This window comes from Lepisma saccharinum, chromosome 14, assembly GCF_977018435.1.
Source record: "Lepisma saccharinum chromosome 14, izLepSacc3.1, whole genome shotgun sequence".
Lineage (NCBI taxonomy): Eukaryota > Metazoa > Arthropoda > Insecta > Zygentoma > Lepismatidae > Lepisma > Lepisma saccharinum.
Window position 1 is genome coordinate 65,534,691 of NC_139242.1, and position 12,702 is coordinate 65,547,392.

Genomic DNA, 12,702 nt, shown 5'->3' on the forward strand with positions numbered 1-12,702 from the left:
GTCCATCATTAGCAATATTTGGCCTATGGTTATTTTCTGTGTTTAAAATAATACAAACAGTATAATGTCCATTAAATGCTAAACTTAAAAACAAATAATGAATACTTGGCCTGTGTATGTTAATTAAATAGTATAAAATATGAAGATGTCAAAATGACATTACTAGTGGCTTTTAATTGTGAAAAACTTTGATATGAGCTCCTGTATTAGTTCTGAAATTGATTAAATACTTCATACTTGAATTAATTTGCCAGAGCAGCTTTGCATGTACTTAAGTATACATATATTCTTTAAGAACAAAATACTGGTACTAATGTTGATATTTTCAATACAGACAGTTTTATCAAATTAAGGTAAGTAGTGCAACTACATTTGAAACTTATAGAATATAATATCAACTAAAATTAGAACAAAGCAGTAATCTATGCCAGATATATTTTTTTGGTGTATGTATATAAAAACTCATCGTTAACTTATGATCCATGTGAAAATAACATTTAAATGAGAGCCCTTGTCACTTTAAAAACTGGAAGGAGAATTTAGTATTTCGTGTACGATTCTACAATTTTACTAAAGTGACCCAAGGGAGAACAGGAAAGGCAAGAAGGCAGCTGCCATGTAAATTAGCCCACAGTTCACAATGTGGAGATTGCCACACGGTGGCTCAGTCGGTAACGCGTCTGACTACCATGCTCAAGGTCCCGGGTTCGATCCCCGGCCGGTTCAAATCCGGGAACTTTTCTAACGGTGGAAGCGGCCCCGGTGCCTACCCAGCGTCGAATAACATGGGTACCTGGGGGAAACCCTGGGGGGTAAAGGCGGTCAGGGGCGTGATGCTGATCACATCACCCCCACTCACGACCGGATCAAGAAAGTGTGGGGCGTTACCCCCACACCCCCTATACGCCTTCATGGCGTGGTGCTATACACAGGGGAACACTTTTTTTTTACTTTAGCTCAGTCGTTAGGGCATCTGACTACCATGCAAGAGACCCAGGTTCGATCCCCGGTGGGGAGAACCAGGATTTTTTTCCACCTGTTCAAGCGGCTCCGGTGCTCCCATACTGTTTATATGTTGCAATTCTAAACTATACAAGTTTTGATTTTTAATATGCTTAACTGGATATTTCTCACTCAAGTTGTTTTTATTTTGTGTGTAGACATGCAGTCTACATCGTAAATACACTACTTTAACTGGAAATCAAATACTTCTGAATTACTTTACACTACACTACACACTACAGGTTCAAAATCCTTGGGCTGTCAGTTTTTGGAATGGTATTTCTGTACAGTATTGTGATGTGATTCCAAATAATGTCACAAACCTGATTGATTTATTTATTTTTTACAAAATAAATTCGCATCTCACACAGCTCAGTTGAGCCAGTGAGTTAAAAACCAGTTAAGTGCAGTTTCCGTAATAAAAACATAACACAAAAAGAAAAATGTATGCCTACAGATATCATAAAAGATAAGAATCAGGCTTGGAAATGAAGGAAGGTGGGAACTAGAAACCAGGTCTGTCTGGAAAGAAAAAAAAAACTTTGAAAAAGATCACACAATGAAAAAAAATTAAATGTTATTTGGAAATGTAAAATATCAGAATTAACTAACCATCAGATATAACTAGGCCTAACATTTATAACTGAAATAAATTACAAATACCTGGTTAACATTTGGGGGCTCTCAAACTTTCAGAATAGTCCACAAGAGAATGAAATTCTACATGTAATGTTTTTCCACATGTTGTTACAGAACATAAAAGTATATGTACAAATTAGACGTAACAGGTTGCTAGGAAACCTGCTATTAGGGAAACATGCTTTCAATTAAAATTATAGATACAATCCTAAAATACTCAAAAGTACATAATTTTGCAGTCTCAAAAGATAGGAACTAAATATACTGACACAAATATTCCTGTTCAAGTTGCATCATATTTTACATTCACTACTTATACATAAACAATAATCTGTTTTCAAATGGAACTGAAAAAAAATATTGCTGCATGTATTACAAATTCTGTGTGCAGGCTTCAAGAAACACATGGTACTCTGCTTACTAGAAATTCATATAACATATTTTACTGAGATACAATTATGTCACTAACAACAAATCATATGGAATTCTAAGGATATGAAGAAGCAAAACGTTTAATTATTCCTATGTTTAATTTAATGAGAAGTCATACAAATATTGTGTCTTAACCAGTGTTTAAACCTGGGTCTTTAGTATTCTGTGCTAGCACCATTGTGCTACCAAGCCAATAAGAACTAGCATGGAATCCTAAAGGCCCTGGTTTGATTCCTGGTGGAGTCAATTTTCAGAAACTTATCATTAACTTGCATTACATCACTAGCTTAGATGGTTTCCTATGCGCTTGATTTACTTGCACCAATTTCAATAATGTTATTTCACCAATTCTTGTATCTTTAAAAATAAAATACTACTCACGTTTGAAGTGAGGCCTATGCACAATATATCACAAATTTAATATTTTATTTCAATGTATTGACACACACACAAATGATCCAAGATCTATTTCCCACATGAAGAAGAAATGGAATCTCAATTTTATATTTCAAGTCTTTAAGCCACAATTTCCTTAAAAGCATATAATCGAGGTTCCACTCTTTGCGTATGTATAATGCAATTAATAATAATAATGAAGGATATTTTTAATTTCACATTATGCACAATCTAATCGGGAAAGAAATTCCAACAATACAGAGAAGTACAGGTAGCCAAGCAGTTAAATTTTACAAAGCAATAATAAGTCTTATGGTAAAAAAAAAAACTGATTTAAATACCATTACATTTCTAGTATAATATTGGCCTCATCACATCTCAAATTAAATCTTCATCAAATTAATAAGTATTGCACAATATAGAAAAATATATGAAGTCCAACTTGTGGCTTTGTTAAAATAAGTCACCACAGGAACAACTTGACTGGAACTGGAATTCAAATGGATGCCAAAAAATTAACCACGCAAAATAATTTTATGAACATATGTGGTGGTGGTGGTATGAAACGCAAGTTGCACAAATAAGACTAAAATAAAATTTTACATAATGTTTCTTCAGGACCAATTACATCTAATATTCACATCAGTGTCTGTCATGATTTGAATATGAAATAAAAACAAATTCTAATACATATTGTTCAATTTGGAGTTATTTCAAATATTCTCTCTTGCATTTCAATTAGGTATTGGCAGCTTATAAGTATTCCTTAACTTCTATTTTATTCTTATATTAATGCACAAGGTGAGCAATGATTTGAGAAACTTGTCTCATAATAATTAAACTACAGCATGTCAACAGTAACACCCCCACCCCCCCATCCCATGCCACCCCCAACAAACACAGAGACAGGATGAGGAGTCTTCTTTCTTTATTGCTTCATGAAGGGCTGTGTTAACTTGAAGAAAAAATATCTTCTAAATCTGGCAGAACTCCACATGATACCATCCCAGAGTAAAAAAAAACTATTGGTTTTCTCCTGTATAACTGGGTTTGCTCAGCAAAGTTATCACATAGTACTACCAGTTTTTTAAAAATGTTTCTACCAAGTAGCAACTCAGGAGCAAAATATGTTATTAGGAATGGAATGGATGTGATATGAATTTTTTGCTGATGCCATAGAGTATGGATACAATTTACCGACAACCGATATTTTACCAATCCAATACGACAGAGCTCAAATCCCACCTATGGTCAGAAGGCATCAGCATAACTATGAGAGAATATGCTGCTTCTCAAGTTTCTCACCCATTGCAAATATTTATGCTAAGTTTCTCCCAATACGCACAGATGAATGCAAGAACTATTACACATGCAATCTTGTATTTCTGTGGCTGAGCTGATACTGACACTGATATATCATTATCGACCAATACCTTTTGGAGTTTTGAGTATTTTGCGAAAATAACAGCTGTTTTAATACTTCCACATAATTCTTGAAAATATTAAAGCAAAATTGTGGTAAATTGGTGCATATAATTATAGTGGAACACTTACACATTAATATTATTCAATATTTTGAATAACTTTTAGTTACAATTTTCGAGCATCTGTATCAGAATGGGAAAGAGTAGCGAAATTAGTATTGGTTCAATGTGGTATCGGCTTGGCCCTATATTTCATAATGTGCAAGGTAAAATTGAAATATGCATTTCAAATTAACATATACATGTTATATTATTTGTTCAGATAATTTTGTCAGTACTCTGGTACAAATTGTACCGCTAACAATTAATAAATAACGAACATAAAAGTAATGTACAGAAGAAAGGGATAAACTACAAAAATAATTATTAATTAAATACTAACACATCACACATCCTTTTCATTAGACCACTCTCACGTATCACAACTACAACATCTTATGAAAGCATAAGTTCATAATCATAAAAACATTCATTTGAAAAACTCAAGATAAAAGAAAACTACAACATATCGAAAGAATATATCAACAAAACTCTATGTCAATTCACTTGCAATAAAAAGAGTAACATTGTCTACCTTGTGCTTAGCACCATACCATGATGACTTGCAGTGTGTGGAAGTAAGGCTCCACACATTGTTGAGCTCAGCCATACATGGATAAACCATGCGACATCAAAGTACTCATTTCATAGGAGGCAGGATGGGCTCCCGACACCTCATTCACATCACTGAAACTCCCTCCTACTTTAAAATCACATTCCTAGGTGTATAAGTGTCATAAAATGCTAAGTATATGCCCAACTACTTACGCCATATCACTTTGAAGAAGATACACAAAATAAATTTGTGTCATGGTAATTATAGTTTACAAGCAGCTACAGATTCTACTTCTAGTTTTGAATGGCTTTCTTGCAAATCACATACACACTCATTAATGTAATGTATAAAGATGCGAAGCAATACTTTTACCAAGGCGGAAAACATTTTCTATATATATTTGCAATTTATCAATGCAAATTTCAGTAACTTTGAAAAACACAAGATGCATCAAGGATATGATTTCCATTTTTTTTTCCAGTCATCATGACAAACATGGATTTACATGCAATCTTGATTGGATTCTGGGTTAATAATATGAAAAATAATGATAATTAATACGATTGCACAATATATCAGATCCTAGTAATCCACTTTACTCAAAACAAACCTTTTAAATCAGGTCCAAACTTTCCGGAATCTGTATATTCCTCACCAACGCACGAACACTTATCAGGAATGCATTTGCCATGAAAAAAGTCATATAGACAACAATCCTGAATTTGAATTGACTTCATATCTTAATACAATAAAAATTTACAGTTTAATAATTTTGTTTTCACATAAACGGTTCTAATTATTGCTTAGGAGAATTTTAAATATGGTTACCAGCTATCATTTTTAAACGTCTTTCAAAATGGCAGTTTGAAATAAACAAAGTTATGAGAAAAACTTGGTGTGGAACTGTCCTAGTATTTAGGACACAGTAACTGGAAAACACTTCTCACAGTCTTTTACATTCTTGCTGCCTGACCAACAGACAGCAATTTACATTCTATTTAACTGTCAGAAGGTAAATCACTACAAATTCATACCTGAGAAATTCTACAGTATAGCTCATACCATAATCTTTAAAAAGAACTTGTAATAAGTTATCTACTTATAATGACACAGTCAATATTAATTCCTTTCCTGTACCAGGCATTCTTATGACTAATCACCCTTCCCACAGTCCATATCTGGCACCTCAGGAAGATTTCAACATTAATTGCTTGATGGCCAAATAATTCAAGAAAGTTTCTGGTAGCGAATAATGAAGAGATACTCTTTGGATATCCTTGAAGATAAGAGTAACATTACTCTCGAAAGTACATCCAGATATCCTAAGAAACTCTCTTCACCACTTGCAGGCAAGTTAGAAAACTTATCCAATAAAAATTATTGACTGTCAATAACCAAATGGCACAAAAAGTACACAGTTTTGATCAAGATTTACAAATTTTCTTAAATATTTTTTCCCCATTGTTGCTGCTATGTAGAAATGCTATGTAAAATGCTTAAGAAAGGAAAAAAGATGACTAAAATTGCAAAAAAAAAAGGTGCAAACAGATAAAAAATTAAATAGAAGTATAAAAGTAATTTACACAAATGATCTACACACATATTTTAAAAATGATCAAGTTTTTTAAAAAAATGCTGAAAAGTAATATTTGTTCTTGGAAGTTAGGAGATACGAACACTATGTTTATACATTTAAGTGCAATGTTAATAGTGTTCATTCCAACAGTAATTGCATGTCTTAATAGTTTGCCCCACAATTCCTCAATAAGAAAAATGGCACACCAATGTTTTACTACATATAAAGGCTTCGTAAATACAAACATTTAAACAATGAAAAGAATTCTAAAATTGTCTTTAAATGTCATGCAGTTTCAGAACAGTATGCCATATTCCTGTTAAAAATATTATAACAATGTTAGGAAGTCTGTAAAATATAGATTCTACACGATACTAAGTCTAAAACACTGTATAAACAATTAACGCACTTGTTCAATGGAAATGTACTCTAATATATGTACATATAAGAAGATGCATTAGGGGAGAAAAAGGCAAGTGATGGAATGTTTTAACTCCAGTTCATCCAGAATGATTCCATTTCTAAAAAGTTTCTCTATTCTGAAGAATTCTATGACTAGAAGGGTGTCACGTTATCACTGCACCATCTCACTTGAAGCTGAGGTGCTACACATTGAGCTATTGAAAAATCAAAAGTCAAAATTAGAAACACCATACATAAATTTAAATAAAAAAACAATAGTTTTTCCTTTCATCTTTCTTGGCTATTTTCAAGACTGATATTATGTGTTATGGATGGGAGCACCTGTTATGCATGTAGGGTTACAGGTGCAATATTTTAAGTATCCGGTTACAAAGAGCATTGAAGCCTCTAGCACTTTTGCAATTCTATAATTGTTCAAAATTATTATCATCATATAAAGAGAAAAATAATGTGTTAAGTTAATGCCCTCCCGGAGCATACTCACAACTGATACAAATCTCAAAAATCTTGTAATATGCTTTCTTATATCTGAAGCTCATGGCTTTTTGGCAGGAAAACACATCTGGTATATCTGTCACATTTAAAAAAAATCTTGATGACTCTATGTTTTGACAGATCATCATAAACCTGGTTGTGTTAGTAATTTTCCATTAACAATAATATAATTCTACCCTCAGAGGACCCCTTGCCTTAAGTAGTATTAACTGTATTTCAGTTTGTTGCCTGCTACACATTCATAACCCTTTATGCTGCACATCCGACAGTATTTTTTCCATATGTTGTATGCGGAAAGCAACTGTGCTGTATAATTTTAAAACCAGTTGGTAGCATGGGTGAAGAGTTGCTAACATGGTGAAAATGAAACAGCTGGGGGGTTGCTTTACGAACATTTTTGCTAGCTGGGGGGGACACCCATCGCCCCCCTCACTTCGTGCACTGGTTGCATGGCAAATATGTTGCATACAAAAGCCTTTCTTGGTGGAAATCAGTTTGGTAATGATGGATTGGGGAGTCAGGTTTGTGCATGTTGTGTGCCTTCACTAAGAGAGGTTTGGTTAAAGTTTTCAATGCTTTTGGATTTAAAAAAAAGGGGGCATTATGTAAATACAAATTTGCTCCTTTTTTTCTAAAAAAAAAAGTTGTACTGGGTATTTCATAAATAATTGACGGGTTACAAAAAGTTATTTTAAGTAAAGTATTGAACTTACATTAATGAAACCAGTCCAGAACGATCGAGAAAAACAAACAGTTTGTGCATGTATGTTTTGTTAAACTGAGAGTTCACGTCCCCGCTGCTAGGTAACACTCACTCTCGTCACTCACAGTGTTTTCTACAATGTTTTGGTCCGAAGATCACCGGACCTTACACCGTGTGACTTCTTTTTGTGGGCTTTCATCAAAGACTGTATTCGTCTCACCGATGCTGTGTGATATCACAGCCCTAAGGGAGCATATCATCGCAACGATAGACACTATCAAAAGGCCCATGTTGATGCATGCCGTGTCACCCATAGCACACACATTGAACATTTGTAGGTGTAAAAAAAAAACTGAGTTTCTTGTTCGTTCTGGACTGGTTTCATTAACGTAAGCTCAATACTTTACTTGCAACAAATTTTTGTAACCCCTCAAGTATTTATGAATCACTCGGTATTAAAGTCAAATCATAGTGTGGGAATTGGCTTCCTTGTTGACAAATGCACAGAAAAAGCTAAGTTAGATGGTCTAATTTTTAATGAAAACATCTTTCAAATACGCAGACTGCAGGCTTGCTGAATTTTATGTTGGCAATATTATTTCAGGTATATTATCCATATCAGTAATTTATTCATGGACACTTACACAATATGTGACACTTGTATCCAACATATGCATGATCACCTGAACAGAAGTTTATTACATTTTGTTGAAACATATTTTTTTCTTTATTTAAGTTTTATTTAAGTTACTAAAACTACAGGTGGGACATATTAACTGACACTCTTACATAGGAATAGTGGCTTATCAGTAAAATTGCAATTAATTAGTGCAAAAATCTGCCACTTTGTTGTTACTTTTATGAATGTAAAAGCATAATTCATATCACCTAGCTTTGTAAAGTAAATGTCTAAATATAGTGTTCTTTTGTTGTTTTCCACTTAATTCTAAAGAACCCCTGCCATCCATTAACACAGGATATGGCATTTAGAATGGAGATAGTAGTGTCTGACTTCTTTGTTTACTCTTGGTTAATGGCAGTTCTGATTTCTGCCATCGGGTGATGTATGCATATGTAGTCGTAGGTTCTATCTTCTGTGCTATGCTGCTCCATGTGATGTTCAAACTTATTGGGTTAGGGGTTGTGTGGCAGGTCTGTGTTTCCTCTTGTCTTAGACACCCCACACTGTACTTGTCTGGTGTCTAAGTTTAGATCTGATTTCTGTTGGATGATGACATGGGTTAACGACAGCTTAAATCTGTCTTCTTACTATATCTTTCAATGTAAGAATCTCCTAGTCCTAGGAACGGTATTGTGGCAGGATTTCATGATCTGACAAATACAAAATGTCTAATAATCTACTAGGTTTGTACTTCCAAGATCAATTTCTTGTTCTGAACCAACCAAATCACACTTTTAAGCAGAATAACACTTTTGAGACCCAAGGTTTGTCAGATGTTGGTTGGCACCTCTTCTAAGACCAAGTAGACTGGACCAATATGGAATACACTTTATGTTCAGATAGGGTAATCGAGAGTGGGCCCATAATTTAAAGAGGAATCCAAACCAACATGCCTTCACTGTTAATCAACCCAGTGACCTCTTGTTTTACAAGGTGGCATTTTCACTGTTATCAGGGAAGACCAACTGACATGAAGATTGAAACTATGACTACTCGCATTAAAAGAGACAGAATTAGAGATAGGCACATCTGAATCTTTGATGATTCAGGACTTGAGATCCAGAATTTGCAATTCAGTTATTTGATTCACATTTGGATCCAGGATTCAAATTCCACTAGATTCAGATTCATATAATTTTGGACTGAGATTCAAACACACATCACTAATAGTTGACATCAACCGAGTGATACAATTGGTGGATTGCCACCACCTCACTAAATGTGATCTAAATATGTCCATGAACTCTCTAATTTCATCAACGCAATGACCCTCCATTCACTGATATTGTCTACATGCTACTTACTTCTCGTCTGAAGCAGGTGAAATCAGAGGTGTCGTTGGTGTGACAGATCCAGGATGGAAAAATGAATCCAATCCTTCTCCCAAGTCTTGAATGTTTTCGATTATCTCTGTAGGCTGAAGCATCGGGCGGGAAGGTGCACGAGTCTTCATCCTGCGTGGCCTTCCCTTCACCAAATGCTGCAGTTGGTGCCCTATTGCAGTGGGCATATCAGAGTCCATGGACTCTGTACAGAAAGAAGGGAGGTTTCAAAAATATATAAATACAGTATATATTTATTGCCTACTGATTTGTTCAATTTAAAATATCTTTTGGATACTAAAAAAAAAAGTGAATATTCATGTAGGAATGTTGAAAAATTGCACATAGACACAATTGAAACATCTAGGCTTTCTCTGGAATTGAACATAAGACCAACTCTACATTTCTATAGCTTCGTAACATGAAAAAAGTTTGTTGACACCTGTTTCAGAAACACTGGGATATATTAACTTATAATTCATGATGAAAGTTGTGCGAATCACTCACAAATTTAATATATATATATATTCAACACCTTAGCAAATGACAGAGCAGTGAATATAAATCTTTCTTCCACCCGTATGAAATCAAATACTGACAGAGAGGTGCCACATTTCAACGACTTGGATTTGCACTTGATAACATGCTGTTGATCAGAGGTAGTTCTATTGCAGTGTTCCGCAGTGTGCTTATCGAAGAGAAACTTCATGAAACCTCAGTTTGGAAAGCTACCATATGTGCTATGCATTTGAGTTGAGGGGGCACACACATCCATTCTTGTTGACAAACAGTGTGGTTCCAGCCCCCACACAGGCAAGTGCTCAAATGGCACAATAACCAAATGAAGGCCTTGTATAACTATTGGTAGTAGTAGTATTCGAAGCTGTGTTCATTGTTACATGCTTTCTAATGGTGCAAATTCTTGAGTTACATGTGCATCATGCAGTACAGATCTGAAGTCTGAAAAACTCTTGCACTCTTGACTCAATCTCCACCACTGAGAAATATTTCAAGAAAGTTGTTAATGTAAACATAAAATGTAAACATTATATTTACATTAACAACACTTGTTGCGATATATATATTTTTCTGAACTTTTACAATATTCAAGAATATATGAAGTATTTAAATCTAAATACAATAAAGCTGGAATTAGGTATGCAATGGCTATCAAACACATACATGTTGCCAGAAGAGGTGGTGATGGGAAAAAATAAAAATATAGAGCCCTTTTTAACCTAAAAAGGGACATATTAATCGGTACTCAATCAGTATTGGCCAATAGACATCTCGGTGTATTAACTTATTGGAAAAATACAAATCATTTTTATCACGCCAATATTTCTACAATTGAGTGTCTAATTCAGCCATTTTGTTATTGTTTTTTAAGTACATGAAGGTATTCATCTACACTGGTTTCGTGCCACACATTTTTTTCTCTCGGGCACAACCCAATAAGTCACCTGGTTATGTATATTAATTAGGGAGATCAAAAACAATTTAGTCACGCAGGCTTTGTGCTCTGACTATAGGACACATGCTGGTTCGGAGTCTCCTGGGAGGGAAGTCTTAACAATTTCTTCTGAGATTGTAGCCAGTGTATGGGACTAGTGGCCACCCATTGTGAGGAAATTGGGGAGCTATGACTAAGTAGTGTAACTTGGTCATGGACCGAGGGTTCATCGTGCTGACCACACATCACCCCATAACTGGTTGGATGATCTGCCACCTGCTGAGGCATGTGGGGGTGAGACTGGCAGTCTGTAGGTAGGCCTTGACCCTCAAGGGCTGTTGCACCATGGGGTTATTACTACTAAACCATTTAGGTTCTCTATGGATCATTTGTACTGTAGTTATATGTTACATGGGTAGAATATCGGTTATGTGGTATCTTAAATTTTATACCAGTATTTTATCAGATAGCATTCCATATTCGCTGGGTGGTGGCTGAGTGAGTTAAATGATCGACTTCCCATCTTAGGTTTGATTCCCAGTCTGGGAATTGGTGTTCTTTGTGAGTGTTCAGTTATCAATTTCAACTATTCATCACTCATCGTTGTTATCCAAAAGTGGCAGAAAAGCAACACTAAATAAAAATACAAATACAAAATTGCAGATTCCATTTTGATCCATCCCTGTTATGAACATTTAATATTACAAATGAAACACACTCACCTTCAGATGACTTAGACAGAATTGGCAGAAGATCTGGTATATCACCAACAGATAGGCCGTCAGCACCATCCATAACAGACTTTGGTCTCAATTTTCTTCCGTGAAGTGACTTTCTCTTAAATGACAACTGAGGTGTTGCCTGCAAACACGGAAAAGCAAATTAAACCATGAAATTCAGATTAGTACAGAAAGCATTAGAGTTCACTACAACTTATAAACAGAGAATCAAATTTATTATGTAATCAATTACATCTTAATAACATCATAAATCCTGTTCATGAAATATTTCTCAAAGAAAAACATGGCTATCATCACATTTTAAAATTCATCATCGTCTGGGTCAAGTGGAATCCAGGCTGAAATTCCCAGATTATATATTTTCCAACATTATACATTCAACCTTCTTGGCCCCAATAAAGTGACGTTATAAAAATTTCATGGATTTTGCCTTTTCCAGCATTTAAAATTCTTTCACCTTTGTTAACTTAAAAACATTAAAAAAAAAGATTTCGCTGTATGTATATATGGAGTTACAAAAATAAATATCACAACATATGTGAAACCAATGTTATGGTTTTAAGTAAACTTCATGAACAGATAGGCTAGTAGAGATTGGACCTAGTTTAAATTGGGATTCAAACCACTATGTATCTCCACTGGGTATTAAACCTGGGACCCTTTGATTACAATGCAATGTTACAAAGTCATCAGGGAGGCCCAACATGCAAATGCAAGAAGATGAAATTCTTAAGGGAGCGTTACGATTGAAGGGACAGGC

At 34.7% G+C, this 12,702-nt stretch overlaps 1 protein-coding gene across 5 annotated transcripts in view; it reads right to left on the reverse strand.

Annotated features, from left to right (window-relative positions):
* Positions 1 to 3,335: 3,335 nt before the first annotated feature.
* The window catches only part of LRR (capping protein regulator and myosin 1 linker 1 leucine rich repeat protein), an 88,465-nt gene continuing 79,098 nt past the window's right edge, over positions 3,336 to 12,702 (reverse strand). For all 5 annotated transcript variants that reach the window (XM_083135825.1, XM_083135824.1, XM_083135823.1 and 2 more), the window contains 3 exons: positions 11,925 to 12,063; positions 9,732 to 9,954; positions 3,336 to 6,741 (listed from right to left, as the gene is read on the reverse strand). In XM_083135825.1, the coding sequence (XP_082991951.1) occupies positions 6,699 to 6,741; positions 9,732 to 9,954; positions 11,925 to 12,063 (405 nt within the window). In that variant the 3' untranslated portion in view covers positions 3,336 to 6,698. The remainder of the gene's footprint in view (positions 6,742 to 9,731; positions 9,955 to 11,924; positions 12,064 to 12,702) is intronic.